This window comes from Bos grunniens, chromosome 8 (genome assembly GCF_055505025.1).
Source record: "Bos grunniens cultivar Pamir isolate PY7600 chromosome 8, Bosgru_T2T1.0, whole genome shotgun sequence".
NCBI classification, from domain to species: domain Eukaryota; kingdom Metazoa; phylum Chordata; class Mammalia; order Artiodactyla; family Bovidae; genus Bos; species Bos grunniens.
This window is the reverse complement of record NC_141172.1, coordinates 105,434,340-105,455,501: the sequence shown is the minus strand read 5'-3', so window position 1 is coordinate 105,455,501 and position 21,162 is coordinate 105,434,340. Positions and strand designations below refer to the sequence as shown.

At 45.5% G+C, this 21,162-nt stretch overlaps 1 protein-coding gene across 9 annotated transcripts in view; it reads left to right on the top strand.

The window, feature by feature from the left end:
• Positions 1–21,162, top strand: part of ASTN2 (astrotactin 2) — a 1,042,634-nt gene that overhangs the window by 828,119 nt on the left and 193,353 nt on the right. For all 9 annotated transcript variants that reach the window (XM_086413912.1, XM_086413911.1, XM_086413910.1 and 6 more), the window contains one exon: positions 11,318–11,583. In XM_086413912.1, the coding sequence (XP_086270038.1) occupies positions 11,318–11,583 (266 nt within the window). The remainder of the gene's footprint in view (positions 1–11,317; positions 11,584–21,162) is intronic.

Genomic DNA, 21,162 nt, shown 5'->3' with positions numbered 1-21,162 from the left:
CTGTCCATGGGATTCCCCAGGCAAGGATACTGCAGTGGGTTGCCATTTCCTCCTCCAGGCGATCTTCCAGACCCAGGGATTGAATGCATTGCTGCCTCAAGGTCATGCCTAAGCAGCGGGATCTGGGAGTCTTCATTTCAGGCAGGCCATTAGCATCTCAAAGGCCTCTCATTCCCTAAACCCTGTCTAGGAATGATTCCTTCTGGGCATTCCCTCTGTGATCCCTAAGAAGCTACTAGGAGGAGGAGGAAGGAATTGGGGAGGAACTAATGTTGGGATCCTCCGTCAAGGGGGATCAATTTTGAGCAGAGGTTTTAAGAACGAGAAGGAATGCGAGCCCAGGGAGAAGAAAGCAGCCTTCCTGTTACCGATGCTTCTGTGTTTCATCAGAAAGAGGCTTTGAAGTCACAGACTGAATGCCTAAGGCCTTTGGCTGCAGTCTGTCACCTCTCAGAACCTCTTGTTTCCTCGGTTGTAAAATATGGTTATAAAAATGGTAATATTCCTCATCCAAAGCACTGTTGTGATGATTCAATGAGATTTATAGTTTCTTGTGTTTGGCAAAGAATAGAAGCTCAGGAAATGCAAATTTCCTTTCTACCCTCTCCCTTTTTTCAAGCACTTATCCCACCACATCTTAAAAATAAAACCAGGTCGTTATAGTAAGAACTGAAATCTTTGGAAAGGCATGGGCAGATATTATATTAAATTCTTAACAGTAACTTTTAATGTTGGTGATAATAGCCTTATTTTATGCATAAAGCAAGCAGCAGAAGTTCTGAGACTGGAAGTAGCTGGTCCATGGTCACACCCAGGGCCTTAGCTTGCCCTTAATCCCCTTTTACATGAACTAGGAAATGGTGCTCCCCTGCTTCCCAGGTGGTACTAGTGGTAAAGAACCCGCCTGCTGATGCAGGAGATCTGAGAGACCCAGGTTCAGTCCCTGGGTCAGGAAGATACCCTGAACAAGGGCATGACAATCCACTCTAGTGTTCTTGCCTGGAGAATCCCATAGACGGAGGAGCCTGGCAGGCTGCAGTCCACAGGGTCACACAGAGTTGGACACGACTGAATCGGCTTAGCACACATGCCCTGTGCCCTCTGCTTGGGTCAGTGCTGTGGACACAGGGGTGGCCATTGGAGCTGAGGCCGGGTTCAGCCCCCTCTCACCACCTTGCCGTGAAGCTGTCGTGCAGTACACAGCTCACACAGCTGTATACAGAAGCTCTGGTCGAATGCATCAGTTCAGTTTAATCACTCATTCCTGTCTGACTCTTTGTGACCCCATGGACTGTAGCAATGCCAGGCCTCCCTGTCCATCACCAAGTCCTGGAGCTTGCTCAAACAGGCCTCCCTGTCCACCACCAAGTCCCGGAACTTGCTCAAACTCATGTCCATTGAGTCGGTGATGCCATCCAAAGGCATAATTTTGATCGAATGCATAGTTAAATGCATAGTTTTGATCGAACTGAAATTCAGCCCCAGATCTGACTGGCATTCAGACCACGTCCTTTCCATTGGTACCTGGGAGTTCACGCCTTCCTATTTCCTTGGAGATCCTGCTCCATCCTTTATCTCTTCTCTCTCTCTGCCTCATCTCCGTCTCTCCCCTTTCCTTCTCTTCTGGCTTTTCCTTCTTTGCTGACACACTCAAATCTCTACACCTAAGTGCCACTGGGATTTTGAAACAAATCACAGTCCATAATGCCACCCCTCCTCCCCATGCCTAGCTCCAGACCTGGCATTGATAGGCCTTCTGAGCAAATGCTTGTTCAGAACCCTTGCAGTCTTACGGAAGGCTGCGCCTTCACCATCCTCCTTGTTGCCCTCAGAACCTAGCAAGTTGCTTTGCCCACGTGATCTCACTTTGGCAAGAGAGAACGAAGGTTTTTTTTCCCAAGAGCAGTCATCTTAAGCAGGCACCAGAGGGCAGCAGAAGACTGCACATGGACTTCTGTTTCCCTTCTCGTCCCTGACTGGCCACAGCCCGCCTTGACTCAGAGGCTGGAGTCCATGATTCCACTTCAAGGCTGACTGCTCCCTGAACAGCAGGGGAGATAGAGGTCGGGGGAGGCGGGGGCTGAGCATGCCTTAGTCTGTGGGAAGAACCATTTCTGGACCCACTGAGCTGCACTGGGATTCTTCACTCTTCCTTTTACTTACTTTAGGGCAAATAATACAGCAGAACCATATGGCTATTTTTGTACTTCTTAAAAGTATCAAAATGTAATTTGCAGACAAAAGATACTGGCCACTACTGGGCCACTGGGCATTGTCCAGGGGTCCCTCTCCCTGCCCCACAGAGAATATGACTTTCCGCAGAGATTTACCTGCTGTCCATTGAAACAAGTATCCTCTTGGAGGTCATGCACTGGCACCCTGAGCCCCAGTTCCCTTCTCCATAAAAGGGGGCAACAATTTCTACTTGGTAGGATGACTGCAAGAACTATATGAGATCATAGATTCTGTATCTCTCCTCTGATGCTCAGAACAGTTCCATGAGGAATTAGTATCCTCATTATACAAATGAGAAAAACGAAGGTTAGAGAGACGAGGTGACTTGCCCAGAATTCAGAATCTGACTTAATAGCTTGGGACTTAAGCTTTCAATCCACTTTTGTCTACTATGTTCCACCAGGTAGGAAGCACATAGTTTAAGGAGATTTCTGACAGTGTGGTTAAAGTGCCAGCAGGTTGCAAGGAAAGCTTCACAGATTCAGACACGCACAGGAATGAATAATGCTGAGCTGAAGGCCAAGCACAGGAATAAATGGCCTCTGAGGATGTTCCTGACACCCTAGAATTTAATTTCTTCTTTGGGTTCTGTTTCTCATTTATCCTCTAAATAATCCAAGATTTCTGTACTAACGTTGATGACTTTTTACAGATGAGAAAGTGAAGCCTCGGGGAGGCTAAGTGACTTGTCCAAGGTGATCCAGCTGGAAATGGAAGAGCTTGAATTTAAACCCAAGCAAGTCACTGTGCTATAGCTGCCCTTCTGCAGTTGAGCATATTGTGCATTTAGGGAAGAAGCTGCAAGTTAGAACATCAGTTGTCTTAGGATTTGGCAGTTTTGTAGACCTATCCTCTTTTTAGAGTCTCCACTGTTGCTTCTTTTTCCATTCCTCAAACATGCACACAAAACACACACATACCACATTCAGACATACACAACTTCATCAGAAACCACTCAAGAATACCCCCACAGTTCCGGAGTGTGGGAGTTCCTTTACCTGTAGTTAGGTGGCTAATTTTATCATGACCCCCAAGTAGGGGGCAGCCTTGAGCACTGCGAACAGGGTGTCCAAAAGGCAGGAGTGCATAGCCCTGAGTCTGGGTTTTATGCTTAGAATGAGAATTGCAGTTTTTAGTTGGGAAGCTGGTCTCGGTTCAACAGAGCTCTCCCATAATGAAACTGGAGGCCTAAAAAGGTAATGAGTTCTGTGTTCAAAAAGCAGTTAGAATTATTTGGTTGTAAATGAAACAATTAGATGGAATTTCTGACCAGCCGACCTTTAAAATGCCTCTTATACCAATGAGATCCCTTAGCCCATGGAAAGGGATGGAAGCCTAGGGTTATTGTCTGGGGGTGGCAGGAACTGGGAATGCCCAAGTATTTGTAAAAATATGGTGAATGGAACAGAAGAACCAGGTACAAAAACCTAGACTAGATATAAGCTATGTGGTCTTAGGCAAATTACCTCTGTAAGTTGTCTTTTGTACATTAATAAGGTGAGGTTCAAACTATCTGCCTTTCTGCCTTTAGGGCTGTGGTGATAAGATTGAGATAGTGGATTTAAAGTCTGATAAGGGCTATAGGAATAGAGGGGGTTAAAGGAAGAAAAGGATCAGATTACATTTTCAACTATTGATTAAGATATTTACCTGCAAACCATCTACAGGACATCAGACTTTGAAGTCTGCGCTGGTGATGCAAATAGTCACTGAAACTGGTTCTATTTTTTGCTCTTATGGAGCTCACAGTTTAGTTAGAGAGACAGCTATTAATTTAACATTAACTAACATTTAAAATGTGATAATATGATTGGACTTCCCTGGTGGCTCAGATGGTAAAGAATTTGTTTGCAATGTGGGAGACCTGGGTTCAATCCCTGGGTTGGGAAGATTCCCTGGATAAGGGAGTGGCTACCCACTCAAGTATTCTTGCCTGGAAAATTCCATGGATGGAGGAGCTTGGTGGGCTAGAGTCCATGGGGTCACAAACAGTCAGACACAACTGAGTGATTTTCACTTTCAAGTACTATAATAATGATGATGATATGATAGTTCAGTTGATGGTACAAATTGAGAATGATCAAGTAGAGCTCATGAATATATGCATGTTCGAAAGTATGTGAGTTGGTTCCCATATTCCTTTTATCATATTCACTAGATAATCTTCCTCTGCCTGCAGCTGAAAATCTTAGCAAGCCACACCTAATCTATCATTTTTATGGAACAGACTGTGCTATAGATATTTTAAGTTGATATCACAGTTTCACATCAAGAATTAGGATGTCTAGTCTAAGTTTTTAATCAAATCTCTAAATCCAACAAGTCAAATCTCCTCTCTTTTCTCAGTGAGAGCATTAGGTAGGGCAAGGTTAGCCTTGGTGCTCTTTCTCTCGATTGTTCCTCCTCTTCCCCTTCCTTCATAGTCAGAGAAGAGGGGAATGTTAAGATTAGGAAGGTCATACTTGCCCTGGTGGGCTTCCCAGCTGGCCCAAGTGGTCAAGAATCCACCTGCCAATGCAGGAGATGCAGTTCAATCCCTGCATTGGGAAGATCCCCTGGAGTAAGAAAAGGCAACCCTTTCCAGTATTCTTGCCTGAGAAATCTCATGGGCAGGGGAGACTGGTGGGCTACAGTCCATGGGGTTGCAGAGAGTTGGACACCATTGAATGGCTGAGCAACACACTTGTCCTGCTCCCCTTATATCTGGCTCTGTGTTCTTGGATGCTGATGCTGATTTTTAAAACCAACCCTTTCCCTTGGGGCGCTTTTCAGCGGTCCCTGTGGCCAAGGGCTTCTCCTAAGACCCAGGATGATGCAGCATGTCTTTGGTTGGCTGCTGCTCATCCCCCTCCATCCTCTGTTTCCCACCTTCTGGAGACGCTCACTGTGGGGACCCATTTCTGTTACCATTCCTCCTGCTGCTAAGTCACTTCAGTCGTGTCTGACTCTGTGTGACCCCACAGACAGCAGCCCACCAGGCTCCCCCGTCCCTGGGATTCTCCAGGCAAGAACACTGGAGTGGGTTGCCATTTCGCTCTCCAATGCATGAAAGTGAAAAGTGAAAGGGAAGTCGCTCAGTAATGTCTGACTCCTAGCGACCCCGTGGACTGCAGCCTACCAGGCTCCTCCATCCATGGGATCCATTCCTCCTGAGTAAGACTCAAAACAGATCCAGGGCAGCTCATTCTCTTATGTGACCCACATGTGGTCCAGGGGAAATAGTCTGGCATTTTCCCCAGTGTCAACCTCTGATTTGGGGCTCACCCTTCTGCAGCCCCTTCTGTTCTGCTGCCACAGGCCACTGGAGCTTTTGCAGGTGGGGTAAGACCCTAGTCCTGAGACTTGCATAAGGCTGGAGTTGCTGAGACATGTCGCGGTTTCTCTAAGAGGCACCCTTTTGCGGCCCCTTAGCCCAAAATTTAGGATTAGGAGGTAGCATGCTCCACATGACCCACCTGGGGTGCTGGGGACTCTAAACATTAGGTAATAGCTGTCTCCACAGCAAATCTCCCCTAAATCCTTTCTGTCTACTCTCTGACCTCATTTTAGTTCCTTGTTCTGGCTGAGGTTTCTAGAGTTATGAAACCAGTGAGGATTCATCTCCTTTGTAAATTCTGCTTATGGGGGCCCCGGCTTGGGGATTTCACTTCCATTCTGTCTGGGTGTAGAAATTTCAATTTTAACGTCTTGTTACAACAACAGCACAGTGATAATTAAAACAATTGCAGTAACAACACTGATAACAACTAGTATTGACTGAGTGCTAAACTTCTGCCAGGCACCTTATTTGATCCCTACAAGTAGCCTCTCAGGCTGATGCTGTCATTTGTAAAGGGCACACTGATGGTGCTGGGTTTTCACCGTCAGGCTGGGCAGCTCAGGTTGCAGAGCGCAGAAGTGTGGCCCTTCCTGCACTGCTGATGCCGATTCAGCCGGCTACTTCCCCTTTGTGAAGGAGATTTCTGTGGGTCCTTGAGTCAAGCTTCACAGCAGTTGCTTTCCTCCAACAGGAGACAGTAACTCCGCCTAAGAAATGATCCCATTTCAGCAATTCCTGGGAGGCCATTGCTGTAATAAAGGCCATTCTTTATGATATAAAAGTCTCCCCCTCTCGCCCCCACCCTTATCGTTTCTAATTTGAGCCCCTCTGGTCCCTGTGGAGTCTTTAAATGCTTCAAGTGCAAGCCTATTGCCAAAGCAAGCCTGTCGGACTCGGAGGCAGCGCCCCGCACTGTTGCCGAATATTGAACAAACATTCAGGCGGCTTTGGCTCTCCCAGAAGCCCTCAGTCTGAGGCCTTTGTTTTGTTTTCTGGATGAGGGCAAGCGGTGCCATCACCTCCCGCCGAAAAGCCCTGGCTGCCCTCCCAACAAGGAGTTGTCACTTCAACCGAGCCTTTTTTTATTTTTTTCCTGGTGGCAACAAAATAATACCCAGCAGGAATTTGGGAGGAGAAAAAAGAGAGTTCAGTTGGCAGGTTCTCAAATGAATGGGCTGTAGTGTCATTGGAACTGAATTGGGCTTGAAACCAGCCATGATCCTATTTTGGAAGCATTGTTCAGAGGGATGGGAAATGTGAACAGAGGATAAGTCTCTTCAAAAATGCTCTTTATCCTTGGCCTGTTAAAGGCAGCCTGTTTTAACTGAACTCTCCCATCCCCTCAATGGCAAGGGTCTATGTGAGAACCCGGAGGAGGTCAGAACAACTGGCAAATTGATCAGCTATTCATCTGTTAACCTTTCAATTGAGGGAGCTAATTTTACTTTGAGAAGAAGTTGCCACTTGATTGCAAGCCATCAATTAACTGTCAATCACGAAATTCACAAATCTTGGCTCTTAGACTCATCAGGGCTTCGATGAGATAGTACAGTCATCCGAGCATATAAATATACATGTATTCAAATACATTGTTGAAAATATTACTGAAAGCCTAATGTGCTCCAGGGGATGTGTAAAGCGGATATGGTTGTCAGAAGGACCTACAGGACCCTGCCCTCATTGAGCTTCTCTTCTGAAGACACTGCAGGTGGTACATAGAACGGGATGCTTGTGAGGAAGTTTAGTATGAAACTCTCATAGAGATTAGAGGCACAGGCATGGAGTTCGGGCTAGGTGTTTCTGAGAAACTGGCCCCTGAACTAAGATCTGAAGGGTAGTGGGGGTTTGAGCACAGAGAAGGCAGGGGCAGAGGTGGGGATGGGGAAAGCGTTCTATATGGAGAGAAGAGCATGCGCCAAGACACAGGGAAAGGACAGGGTGTAGGCGAGAAGCACAGAGGCCACTGTAGCTGAAAGTAGGGGAACTGGAAAGAAGGAGGAGGATGGCAGATGAGACCCGAGGGGCACACAGTGGTCTGGGTCCCTCATAACCTATGTGCCATGCTTAAGCATTTTGGTCTTCATCCTCAGATCAGTGAACACTCTCCTAGAAAGGGTTTTAAGCAGAAGAATATAGTTTGCTTTTTGGAAAGATGACTTTAGCCACAGAGCGAGGTTGGATCAGAAGCAATTAGCTTTTGCAATTGTAGTGTCTACAGAGGAATAATTAATGGAATGGCTAATGGTCTTCCCTGTTGTAACTCTCCTCCAGATCATAACTTAGGCATGACACAATCCTTACAAAAAGGATCTCCATAAATAAATGTGTATGGGACTTACTGGTAAATCCCTTTTTCCATTTAGGTCTCAGGTTCCTCACTGTTAAGGGATGGGTTTGGACCAGATGATACCCAAGTGTCTTTCTTTTGCAAAATAAACCCTTAAATTCAGCATGGATTCTATACTGATATTGGAATGCAGTTTTCAGCTTGGTCTGTGGGCTTTTAACCCTGTGTTTTGAACCAATACATTGAAAACAAATTATGTGACAAAACAGATCAACAAAGATCAATAGCTTGTTCTGTTGTTAGTTAGATTCTTAACCAGATGGCTAGGGATGTTTGTTTAATCCAGGGAATAGTTGCTCCCAGCACCACGTTCCACATTTTTTCGCAGTTAAATCATGGCAAGGTGCTATGAGGGTTGGGGCATGTGTGTCCTAAAATATGAGATAACAATAGTAGTGTAAGTGATGAATTGGTTAACAGGACTGCGGTCATGTGCTGAAAGGATTCACTAACTCATCACATGACCTCGGAAAGTCATTATCCTTCTCTGGGACACAGTTTCCTCTCATTTAAAATGGGAGGTTTTACCAGATTAGACTTTTGAAAACTATTGAAAAAACACATTAAAAACATATTTCATGGAGAAAAGATAGCCCACTCTATCTTTTCTCCTTGGAAGTTAAGAATCCAAGTGTGTTTATGATCTATTTATTTTTCTCCTTTAATCCATCATGCTGCCACATTCCTGTGTAACCTTTCTCTAAGACTCAGTTTCCCCATCCATAACTTAGGGCAACACAGCAGAGGTTTCCAAAAGGGTCAGATAGTAAATATTCTAGGCTTTGTGAGCTTATGGAGCCTTCATTGCAGCTACTTAATTCTCCCATTTGTAGCCATGTACAATATATAAATAAATGAGAGTGAACATGTTCTAATAAAACTTTCTTTAGAAAAACAGGCAGAGATTGACCCATGGACCATAGATCAGTGAACTCTGGGTCAGACTAACTGCTCCCTAATGTCTTTGCAGTTTTGACTTTCCCTGACCTTCTCCCTTGAAAAGTTCTTCTCTCCCAAGTTGGAAGTCACGCTTCTCCAAAACTATCCCTCTGGCCTGTGCTTCCTAAGGTCATCTTCACTGCCATCATCTTCTGACATGTCCATATACAAGACTGTCTGTCTCCCCAGCTGCTGAGATGCCTTCTCCGCAGCTTTGTTTTGTTTATCTTAGTAACTATCCTTCTTTAATCCCTCTGAAGGATTGGTTAGCTGGAATCCGCCTTGTCTTCTTCCCCTGGAGCCTTTGATCTGATGCTCATAAGCATTTGCTGACAGCCAGACAGAAAAGGTGGAGCCCAGATCTGAAGCCTGAGGGCCCAGAGAGTAATGAATGAAGACTGCGTTTATTTGTCTTTCTAATTGGCAAGCCCATTTCCAGATCAGCTGCAAGTCACTGCAAGCTGAGAGCGAAAGCAAGAGACAACCTTCTTTCTCCCAGGCCTCGGTGCCCAGGGCCCATGTATTCCACCAAGGCTGGAGCTTGCCCTGAGTTCACTAGGCTTGGATGAAGCTGCCCTCTGGACCAAGCTCTGTCCCTCGGCATAGGACCACCTTGCCTTGTCACTCAGACTGTACATGGCACAGCTTTGAGGACACTATTCACATCATCCATGATGTAAATAGAACTCTCGCAGTTCTACAAATCACTTTGCTTCTTCAAGCTTTGAGCCCTTTCTTCTTATGAAATCTTACGTGGAAGACCAGTCTGTAAATGAGATACAAGTGGAACAGCTCTATTTGAAGCTGAGATGCAGATGTAGAGTACTGCCCGCTCAGTCTTCCTTTTGCTCTCCTCAAGCAGCTGCTGAGATGGCTGTTGGAATCCCTAGAATCCCTCAGATGAATTTTGGAGCCTCTAGACTGGATTACCCCGGGTAGGCTCAGTGGTAAAGAATCTGCCTGCAGTGCAGGGGCCGTAGGAGATGTGGGTTTGATTCCTGGGTGAGGAAGATCCCCTGGAGGACAGCATGGTAAGCTACTCCAGTATTCTTGCCTGGAGAATCCCCATGGAGATAGGAGCCCAGTGGGCTACAGTCCATAGGAGTCGGACACGACTGAAGCAAATTGGCACACATGCACAGACTGGATTATATGTGTTGTTCTAACTGTTCACAGCTATAATCTCTCTCTTTGGTAAAGTGTCAAATATATCCCTAGCACTGTGCTAAGCACTGAATGTCAGTGGGGGCAGGATGGGAGACATGGTCCGTGGTCTCCATGAACCGATTGTATGGTTGCAGAGGCCGACAGAAAATGGGATGAGAAAGTGAACGTAACAAGGTAAGGTCTTGCAAACAGGAATACCTATCAGAGAAGCAGGGTTGGGGCGAGGAAGAAAGACTTCCTGAAGACGGTCACATTGCATCGGAGCACCATTTGGAGAGGCAGAGGGAACAGTAGGTCGGGGCGAGCAAAGACACGGAGGTGTGAAATAAAGAAGGGGATAAAGAAGGACAATGCATACTGGGGCACGCATCACTCATGCCCACGACAGTGTGCTGAGGACCAGACATTTGAATAAGGGGGCAGATGAGCGTGACAAGCAAGGGGAAATGATGCCTTTCCCAGACAGGCCCACCTCCTTGCTCATCTACCAGTCATAGCTGTTTTAGTCATTGTTAACCTCACGTTACAGAATTAATCACTATAGGCTCTTGGATATTCAGAGACTTTCCCAAGGCAGTGGAGCTCCTGTCTAGCAGAACTGAGATTTAAACTGAAGTTGACTCCAAAGCTTGTCTTTCCCCCATTACATGGAACTTCATAGAAAATATAGGACAAATAAGTTTTTAAAACAAAGGTAGAATTTATAAAATTGATAGTAAAGAAAGGAACTTCTTATTGGGAAAAATATACAGGAATATTTATATCTTGCAAGGTCCTTGGAAAAACCCTCTAACCCAACCTACTGCCTGAATTTATTTTTCTGTTTTTTATTTTGTGAATTATGAAAGTATGATAACACATTTACAGGAGACTTGAAAAATACAGAACAAAGTTACATATAATTCTACTGTATATTACAATCATTTTTTAAGTAGGTGCATTAAGGTTTTTACTTGGAGTTTCCATATCAAACTCTCAAAAATTAATAGAATAAATATACAGAAAAGTAGAAAGATAGACTAGACCTGAAAAGCACCATGAACCAATTCAACATAATTAAAGTTTATACAATTTGCTGACTTTAAATACAAAGAAGATGAGGCCCAAAGAAAGCAAAGGGTTATTTAATATCAATGGTAGAACAAGACATCATTCTGGTCTTGGAGCCCTCGTATCAGCGTTCTTTCTAAAGCATCATGAGTCACATCATCTGTTTTCCCTTTTCAGTGGATAACCGCCTCTTAGCATATCTCGATGGGTTCAAGAGTCTGACCTTTTGACCTTTACTTAACTTATCTCTCTTTCTCCAGAGACCACGGAGCTGGGCAGCAAGAAGGAGCTGAAGTCCATGCCCTTCATCACCTACCTCTCAGGCCTGCTGACGGCCCAGATGCTGTCGGATGACCAGCTCATCTCAGGTGTGGAGATCCGCTGTGAGGAGAAAGGCCGCTGTCCGTCTACCTGTCACCTCTGCCGCCGCCCGGGCAAGGAGCAGCTGAGCCCCACCCCGGTGCTGCTGGAGATCAACCGTGTGGTCCCACTGTACACTCTTATCCAGGACAATGGCACCAAAGAGGTGAGCTCCCCGGCATGGCCACTGAGTTACATCTAGGTACCAGGCCTCCTACCCCCTGCCCTTGCGGGCTCTGTGTCCATCAGGATGGTCATCATCAGCATGGTGAGGGCCAGCATTTATTGATTGCTTACCATGTGGTGAACATGTGTGTAACTTGGTAACACTAGCTGCTGTAACGGACAAATTCTCAAATCCCAATGACTTGGTCTGGTTGAGGTTATTTCTTGCTTGCGCAGAGTCCTAGATAGTTGATTTTGATTGATGGGTGGCCTTACTCTGAGAGGTGGTTCAGGGTCCCAGCCTGTTCCATCTTGTGCTCCGTTAATCTGGTGCTTTGATGGCTGCTGTGGAAGGAGAAAGAACATGGGAAATTGTACATGAGAACTTTAAATGGGCCACACCTGAAAATGCCACATTATCACTTCAGCTCCTATTCTGCTGGCCAGAATTCAGCCATTGGGCACACCTGTCTGCAGATGAAGACAGGGAAATGCATTCTATCAGTCTGCCTAGGGGAAGCAAATATGAGTTTGGTGAAGACCTAGCAGCCCCTCCCTCGGTGCTCTACTTGGTTATCTCATTTAATTTACCCTCCAGATCTATGCCTTCTTTATAAGTATGGGGCTGATTGATATGGAATTTCTGACATTTGACCATTTATTTATCAAGATGGCAATTCTGTGTGGTTTATCTTTTTCTCCTGCCCACTTTACAAGTGAGGAAACATAAGATGAGTGATTTGCTCCATGTTGGTCTGATCTGGAGCCTGGATACCTAATTGTGAAATTTCATCTCCTCTTGTTCCTCTTTATGTCTCTCTGGCTTTTGATTATGGCATGTCAGGGATCGAGGGGACTGTATGAATGATTTGGTTCACTTTTTTGCAAACTCATATCCATGGAACTTTTTTTTCTTTTCCAAATGCTGTTTTCAACCCCAACCTGGAATAGTATGCCACTGCTTCAGTGAGGAAGGAGGTAGATAAAGCCTCTCTATTTGGTCTCTACTCTTTCCTCTGCAGCAACTTCTGGACAGTCCTGGGCCTCCAGAGAAGACAATCTGGTGGACCAGTGACCAAGTCCCATAGGATGTTATGGATCATGTTCCCCTCCCAAGGCATCCTATTGGGCTAAGTGCCAGTGCTAGAGATGGTCAGGGAGGGCTTCATAGAGAACAGAGAGGAGATGCGAATAAGTGAGGAGAGTATTGGGTGGATAACCTGAGGCAGAAAAGAACATGGTCTGTGCAAAGACCTATAGAAATTCCCCATGACTCAGACCAAGAGATGAAGGGAGGGCGGAGGTGAGGCCAGAGGGATCAGAAAGAACCTGATTATTTAGAGTATTGTAAGCTAGGTCCTGGAGTTTGAGGGCAGTGACATGCTGAAGATACATGGCTAGCAGGAGGTTGATAGAATTAGCTTTGTGTAGCAGAAGGAGTCTCCTGGAAACAACATAGACAGCCATCAGTGGGAGAACAGTTAATTAAGGTGTGCACTATGCATACAAGGGAACACTATACTACAACCAAGATCAAAATGAACTGTAATGATACTTAATATGAGATGGATGAATATAATGTTAAATGAAGACAGGAAATCCCAAAGATATATTTTGCATAGCATGATACCCTTACCTCTATTTTTAGTTGAAGCAAGATAAACACACACATCAAATATACTACCTTTTAAGAATAAATATGCATGCAATAGACAGTTTAAAAAAGGAATCAGGGAAATGATGAATGTAAGATTAGGATGATGATGATCTTGAATCAGGGAGTCATGAGGGAACATTAGTTACATGAAAGTAGCCAAGTTTCCAGCTGATGTTTTAGGTGCTGGATTTGTAGGGGTTTATTGAAGTGTTAGGGCTTCCCTGATGGCTCAGATGGTAAAGAATCTGCCTGCAACGCAGGAGATCTGGGTTCATTCCCTGGGTCAGGAATATCCCCTGGAGAAGGAAATGGCAACCCACTTCAGTATTCTTGCTTGGAGAATTCCACGGACAGAGGAGCCTGGCAGGCTACAGTCCATGGGGTCGCAAAGAGTCGGACATGACTGAGCAACGTTCACTATTAAAATGTTAAAATTAGCTAAGTAGCTGAGGCTAACCAGATGAATACATAAAGCCTAACCACGCATGGTACAGCAATGAGCTTAACTCATGAACCACGCTCCTTGAATCATCTGACTTTGTGCCTCAGAGGTCCCCAAACCAACAACGAAAAGGTCAAAAAAGCCAAGTTACATACAGATCTCCATATCTGCGGTTTCAGGGTGAGAATCAACTGTGGAAGTCTAAGAGTGGAGCCAGGGAGACCCCCGAGGAGGCTCTTGAAGCTCTCACATAACACAAAAGGTCGTCTGATGTGCGCTGTGTCAGTGACGACATACACCGAGCACCACGTTGCTACCTGTGCGGGACCGAGCTCTCCAGGGGTTGGTGAGAAAGGCTGTAGGGAGGAAAGGGAAAGGACAGATTATGTGCTCAGTTACGTCTAACTCTCTGCTGCCCATGGACTGTAGCCCGCCAGGCTTCTCTGCCCATGGCATTTTCCAGTCTAGAATACTGGAGCAAGTTGCCATTTCCTTCTCCAGGGGATCTTCTCAACCCAGGGATCGAACCGGTGTCTCTTGTGTCTCCTGCACTGGCAGGCGGATTCCTTACCACTAGCACCACTGGGGAGAGCCGCTGAGAGAGGCCCTGACTTCCCTATCTGCTCCTCCTCGTGGGCCTCGCTCTCCTCATCTGCGAGGTGCCTCGATGCTAGCTAATCACAGGACTGTGATGATGTGTTCTTGGCACGTATGGCAGCAAGATGAGCACTGGTTCCTTTACTCTTTGCTTAGAAATCAGGTTCCTCTATGTCTGGATGCTGTGCTAGCTTCCCTCAGCATCGTCTGTATATCCAGTTCTAGAAAACTGGTTTTCCTGAGGCCGATTCACGTGCTGTCAGCTAGAGAAGTCCAGGAGTGGGAAAGCGGCCGCTAGGTGTCACTGTTCTCCTTACGGGACACCTGCTGCCTTTGCAGCACAGTCGTTCTTGGGTTACTTCTATTTCTGAGTGCCTGTTTGCCTTGAAGAGCAGGACAAATGGACACACGTGGACACAAACAGGCGTGGGCTTCCTCTTCATGGAGTTTACAGACTGGGGGAGGAAGATATCACTGAAACACTCACACCAGATAAGTGAGAACAAACTGCTGAGTCCCAAGAGAGGGCCAGGCCTGGGGGTTCACAGTGGGTGACCGAGGGTCACATGGGGTCAGAGGAGGCTTGACTTCCTTAGTGGAGTGATGTTGGGATAATTTCTTGAGGTCAGGTGCATAAAGCAAAAGTGGAGGACTCTTCCTTTGGCAGAGGAAGACCTGAGAGCATTCCAGATTGAAGGTGCAGCTCCTCTAGAGGCCTGAAGAATGTGCAAACGCGGCCCGTCTCCCTGGGGGCCAGATGGGGAGCTCTGTGGGTGCATCCTAGAGTCTTGTGATCCCGGCCTCATGGGACCAGATCGTGATGATTGCGCAGTGCCTGGCATTGTAGCATGTCATGGGCTTATCTTTTCTATGATAAAAATGCTACTTTCCTAAACTGACCCCGTCCTTTTTCCATGCTTCCTTGGGTAGTACTCAATCAGTTTGTAAGTACCCAGAGTGCTAGGGACATGGCCTTCAGAGCAGGATCCGCATTTTGTACAAGAGAGATGGTTGGTTAACCCAAAAGGTCAGAATGCAAATGGAGGGATTTCAAGAGTATTCTCTCACTTTATAAATATCACTGGAACTCATAGAGAAAGGATACCATGGGTGGAATTATACATAAGTAAAAGGATTTCCTCCTGTTGACCTTCCAGAACAGAATGGAACCATCCTGTTATGTGAGAACAGGTGAGAACTTCCTTCAGTTATTGGAGGTGCTTAGTCAACTCCTGAGTCCCAGGACACTGTCAGGAAGTGTCACAGAAGGGGTGTGACTTGCCTGAGGTTCGTGGGGCTTGTTCTGGTCTGATTCTGGACCAGGGCCAGGGTGTACTCTGCATAATCTTGGGGACCCTTGGACTCTAGCTCCTTTGGTGGTTGGGGTCTCCTTCGGTCTATCTCCAGGAATGTGCTGGAAAGGAATCCTTCATTACACTTTGTGGTTTTGAACAAGCAAAGCAGGAAAAAAGTCTTAATGAGGGAGAGCTTGATTAATAACATTATTCTTCCCCCTCCACCTGTTAAGTGACCCTTATACAGCCCAAAGCCACAGAACTTAGCTAAGCACAGCTAATGCTTAAATGTATAAGACTTTGGGTGACTGCTAACTTAGCTTTTGGGTGAAAAAGAGGAAGAGGCTCCAAGTGTAACATGTCATGGGCTTATGTTTTCTATGATAAAAGTGCTATTTGTCTAAACTGAGCTCTTCCTTTTTCCATGCTTCCTTTGGTACCTCCTCTTGTAGGTAGTACTCAATCACTTTGCAAGTGCCCAGAGTACTAGGGACATGGCCAAATGTGGGAGAAAACTTGTGTCATGGGGAAGAGCCAGATCGAGGCAGATTTGAGTCCCGTCTCTCCCACTGATTATCTGGGTAACCTTCATTTCACTCACTTATAAAATAGGCATTACATAACCTACCCCTTTCCATTTTGGGGTTGGGAGTAATCTCTGGAAGCACTAGAGAACTGGAATACCTGTGGTCTCTACCAGGCTCCCCCGGATTGCTGCGTGTTCTTGGGCATGGATGCCTCTGCTGTCTCTACCAGGCTCCCCTGGATTGCTGCGTATTATTGGGCATGGATGCCTCTGCTGTCTCTACCAGGCTCCCCTGGATTGCTGCGTGTTATTGGGCATGGATGCCTCTGCTGTTTCTAGCAGGCTCCCCTGGATTGCTGCGTGTTATTGCGCATGGATGCCTCTGCTGTCTCTATCAGGCTCCCCCAGATTGCTGCGTGTTATTGGGCATGGATGCCTCTGTTGTTTCTGCCAGGCTCCCCTGGATTGCTGCGTGTTCTTGGGCATGGATGCCTCTGCTGTCTCGGTCTTTGTTCTTCCCTGGTGACTCAGTCAGTAAAGCGTCTGCCTGCAGTGTGGGAGACCCAGGGTTCAGTCCCTGGGTTGGGAAGATGCCCTGGAGGAGGAAGTGGCCACCCACTCCAGTACTCTTGCCTGGAGAAGCCCATGGACGGAGGAGCCTGGTGGGCTACAGTCCATGAGGTCACAGAGATTCGGACAGGACTGAGTGACAGACACTTTCTTCTGGTCTCGGTATCTGTAGGATGAAAAGTATGGGCTAATTTATCCACAGGCCTCTGTGGCAGATCCAGGGTCAGATCTAGATGCTCCCCTGAAAATAAGTGATGTATTTTGAGGTTGGACGAAGCACCTTGTAACCTGCAACTTATTTTCCACCCAAAGATATTACCACTTGTACTCCTTAAGTTAACATTGGGCAGAGAAAGATTCTTATATCTTGCACTCCATCCCAGTGACCCAGCATTTATGAGTAGAGATGGGATATTAAAATCATACACTCTCTATTTTACAAATAGTACAACTGAGACCTAGAGACAGGAATGACCTGCTGTAGGGCACACAGCCAATTTTGAATTCAAAGTAGTCAGCCATGGCTTCTGACTTCGGAGATGTCTTTTGTTTCACACTCAGAGTCCTCATTTGTGAAATGGGTGGTAACTTTCTCTGCAGAGATCATATAGAAAAATTAAGAGAATGTTTGCTGGTGTTTGGAAGGCTATAAAATACTCTGTATCTCTGGATGATTTTTTTTTTTTCTAGTGCTTGGGTCCCCTGGATTCCAATAATGTGATTTTTTTTTTTTTTTTCTTTTTCTTTTCCATGCTGCCCTAGGAAGAGCCATGTGTAATTTTGGTCTTGTTGTGGTTTTCTAACCTTCTAACAGATCCTTTCTCTCTGCCAGAAAGACTTGTTTACTCAATTTACACTTCTTGGCTCAAACTGAGAAGAAAAATTCCAAATGACCGCTCTTTGAAAAGAAATTAACAGCCAAGATCCGCCCGCCCTCCCCACCCCCGCCACCGTTATTACCACAACCATACCCACGGCTGGGACCACTACCGTTAACAAGGCCAGCGTCGCCACTGCTGATAGCACCTCACACTGGGCGTCTGTAGATACTGTGCTAGGAGAGCTAATGCAAGGGGAAGTAAGACCCAGACTGCGCCTTCAAGGAGCTCGCAGTCTAGGGGATGACGCACAAGAGCCACATCACATAAGTAACTGTAATTGCTTGCATATGCTACATTAATGCATGATTTACTTTCAAACAACACAACAGACATTCCAACACTGTTAGGAAAGAGGGAGGAAGAATCTCTGGAGTGGGTAAATCTGGAAGAGTTTCTTGCTGCAGGGAAGGTGGATGTGGGCGGTCGGTGGATATAGTTTGAGACTAGTCTGTTGATGATGGAGATAGTCCTATGTACCTGATGTATTTAGATTATACACCAAAAACTCTGCCAAGGGCTTTATGTGTTTTATCTCATTCAGTCATCCAAGAACTTCTGAGGGAAATATTCTCATCATCCCAGTTTAATAGATGAGGAGACTGAGGCTCAGAGAAACTTGAAACTGAGTCTCTGAGATGCTGAAGCTCATCTGGGCCAGTTTCTGATCCATGGGTAGAATCCCGGAGGCCATGTGTTTTTATAAAGACAGTTTGTGAAACATAGCCACGCTCATCCCTCTACATATCATCTATGTCTGCTTCTCAGCCACGACGGCTCTGTTGAGCAGTCACCCCAGGAGGCGGTAGGACACACCAAGCCCAAAATATTCACTCTAGTCCTTTGCAAAAACTTTGACAAACCTTAGCCTAGACTAAGGTACGTTGGAAAAGAAGAGGAAAGAAAGTTATGTCCGATACTATGTGCCAAACGCATAGAAGAGTAAAACCCAGCAAGTATTGAGTGCCAACTATATGCCTGGCATTTTAGAAGTGCTCCGTGTGTATTCATATGTGTTCGTTCTTTCCTTTGGCACATTTGAAGTGTGCACTAGTATGCCTGTTCCACAAATTTAAAAATATCTGAGGACTTAGGTAAATAATTTATCTAACATAACGTAGCTAGTGACTCTGACCCAGGAAGTCTGCGTCCAGACTGTGTCTGTTTAGTCAATCATTCGTACAGTTGGGGAGCGATAAAACTGGAGAAGTGATGTGCAGAAGACTGGCCTGTGGAAACTTTGAATTCTGGGCTGAGGGATTTGGGTACCACATGAACTATAGGGAAATCTTCAAGATTTGGGGTCAAGGGAAAGACATAACTGGATGTGAAGTTTAGGATAATAACTACATCAATAACAGTTAGAGGTTGAATTGCAGGGACCAGGACTGGTTTTGTGTTCAGGTTTGTTAATGTGGGGTCTGCAGATCGCTGATCTTAAATGGTTATCGGATCTCCATCCTCAGAAAATTTGTGCAGAATTATATATTACTGTATTCCCCACCCCACCCCACCCCCGCCCCCACCGCCCCGGGAAAAGGGTATATGGCATCAGCAAAGTTCCTAAGTATTTTTGACTCAAATGTTGCAGGACACCATGATAAGAGGACCAGTTAGTTGGGGTGTCCACAGTGGAAGTCTGCATATGGGATGTCTGGGAGGATGGTGATTCAGTTCAAATGATTTTAACAAATATTTATTAAGGGTCTCTTATGGGCCAGGCACTGTTCTGGACTTTTGAGATACATTAAGGAGCAAAACAGGCACATATGACAGCCATTTGGAGACTTAAATTTCTCCTGGAGTGTATGTGGGAGACATAAGCAATCAGAATAGTAAATAATCTAGTATTTTAAAAGGCAAAGAGAAGGGAAAATAAAGCAGAATAAGAGGTCAGGAGTGCCTAGTGGAGTGTGGAGACTTGGCTCTCAGAATATCACAAAGTCAATCAGGGTCACTTAAATTGAAGATGGGGGAAGCGTTTTTTTTTTTTTTTTTTTTTCATGCAGGTTCCTGGCTTCCTCTTCCTGATTCTGTTTCTCTAGAGGAGTGAGGCTGGAGAATTTTCATTTTTACAAGCTTCCCAGGTGATTCTGCTGCATGCCGAACTTGAGAACCACTACTCCAAAACGTGGTTCCTATGGCGTTCTCATTCTGAAATTCTTCAGGGAATTCCTTGCTTAGGGATTAAGAAAGTCAAGTACTTCTAATCTGGAGTAAATCTCCTCTGCTATTGTGGGCCACTTCCTCTCCATCGGTGCATTATAAGGAGGTGAACTGGCCAGGAACCAGGCTGTCAGGCAGTTCTTGGCAAGAAGGAAGATCAAAGAGAAGAGGGGGATATAATCCACATATTACTCAACACGCTTATGGTCAATTACAAAAGAGGAACTTAATGCTTGGCTTGCCTCCTTGCAAAACTGGAAAACATAGCTGTTTCATGAGAACAGAAAACTACAAGATTCTGTAAATATGCATGACATATAGACTTAGCAAATGCAAGCATTTTGCGTGTCAGAGTGTATAGAGCTCTTTTTGTTGTTTTTTTTTTTTTTTCCTCCATGGGACATTGAATTCAGTTAGCAAATGTAGGAAAAAAGGAGAACTGAAGAATGCCTTTTCCTGGTATGTTTAAGTACAACCATTTACTGAGCACTTCAACTGTGCAAGGAGGTCTGCTCAAACACTTTATGTACTCCCTTCACTGAACCCTCTCATCAACCCCACATGTTGAGTAATGTTATTATCTTTCTTTCCCCCTTGGGAAAACTGAGGCATAGAAGTTACATCACTTGTCCCACAATACTATAAATAAGAACTGGTACAGTCAAGGTTTGATCTGAGCACTTCTGCTTTTTCTCATTTTGCTATACTCTCTTAGCTACTTCCCTTGTACATTTTAATGAAGTGTAAAATACGAAGTCTAATGTCTACTAAGGACACTGTCGTTGCCTAACATTGCCTCCTCCTGCTACTGTGTCTTCATTTCTTTTACTCAATGGCCAAGATATTTGAAAGAATAGATTACCTCTGCTGTCAACACCGATTCAGCCCCGTTCACTCCAGGACCGACTACCCCCCGTCCCCCATCCAATGGAAATACAGTGGCTTCTCCTCACTGGTAACTATTGGAGATAGCGTTTTTGCCATAAATGATGCTGCCTTTCTTTTGGTAGGCATCTATTGATTTCCATTCGGCTCTTGCAGTCTGGAAAGCAGTGAGACATCCTTGATGATTCTCTGTCCTTCATCTGTGCTCATCCCCCTCAAACTACAGCTCGTTAACAAATCCTGTAGATTTTTCTTCTTAGGAATTTCTCAAATATGACCACTCTTACCCACGTTGGTCCAAGTCTTGGCTGGATGGTTGTAATAGTCGACTAACAGTGACCCTTGGCTCCTCTAATTTATTTTCTTCCTGGTAGCCTGACTGATAGTTTCCAAGTTAAGACTTGCTTCCATCACTTTTCCAATGAAAACCCTTAACTGGCTTCCGGGTGCTCTCAGGATCCAGACCAGGGTGCTTACTGTAGCCTCCAAGGGGCTGCTCGAACTGGCCCCTCCAACTTCATACACCTCCTTTTTTCCTGTACCCCTCTTCCTTCTGTGCTCAAG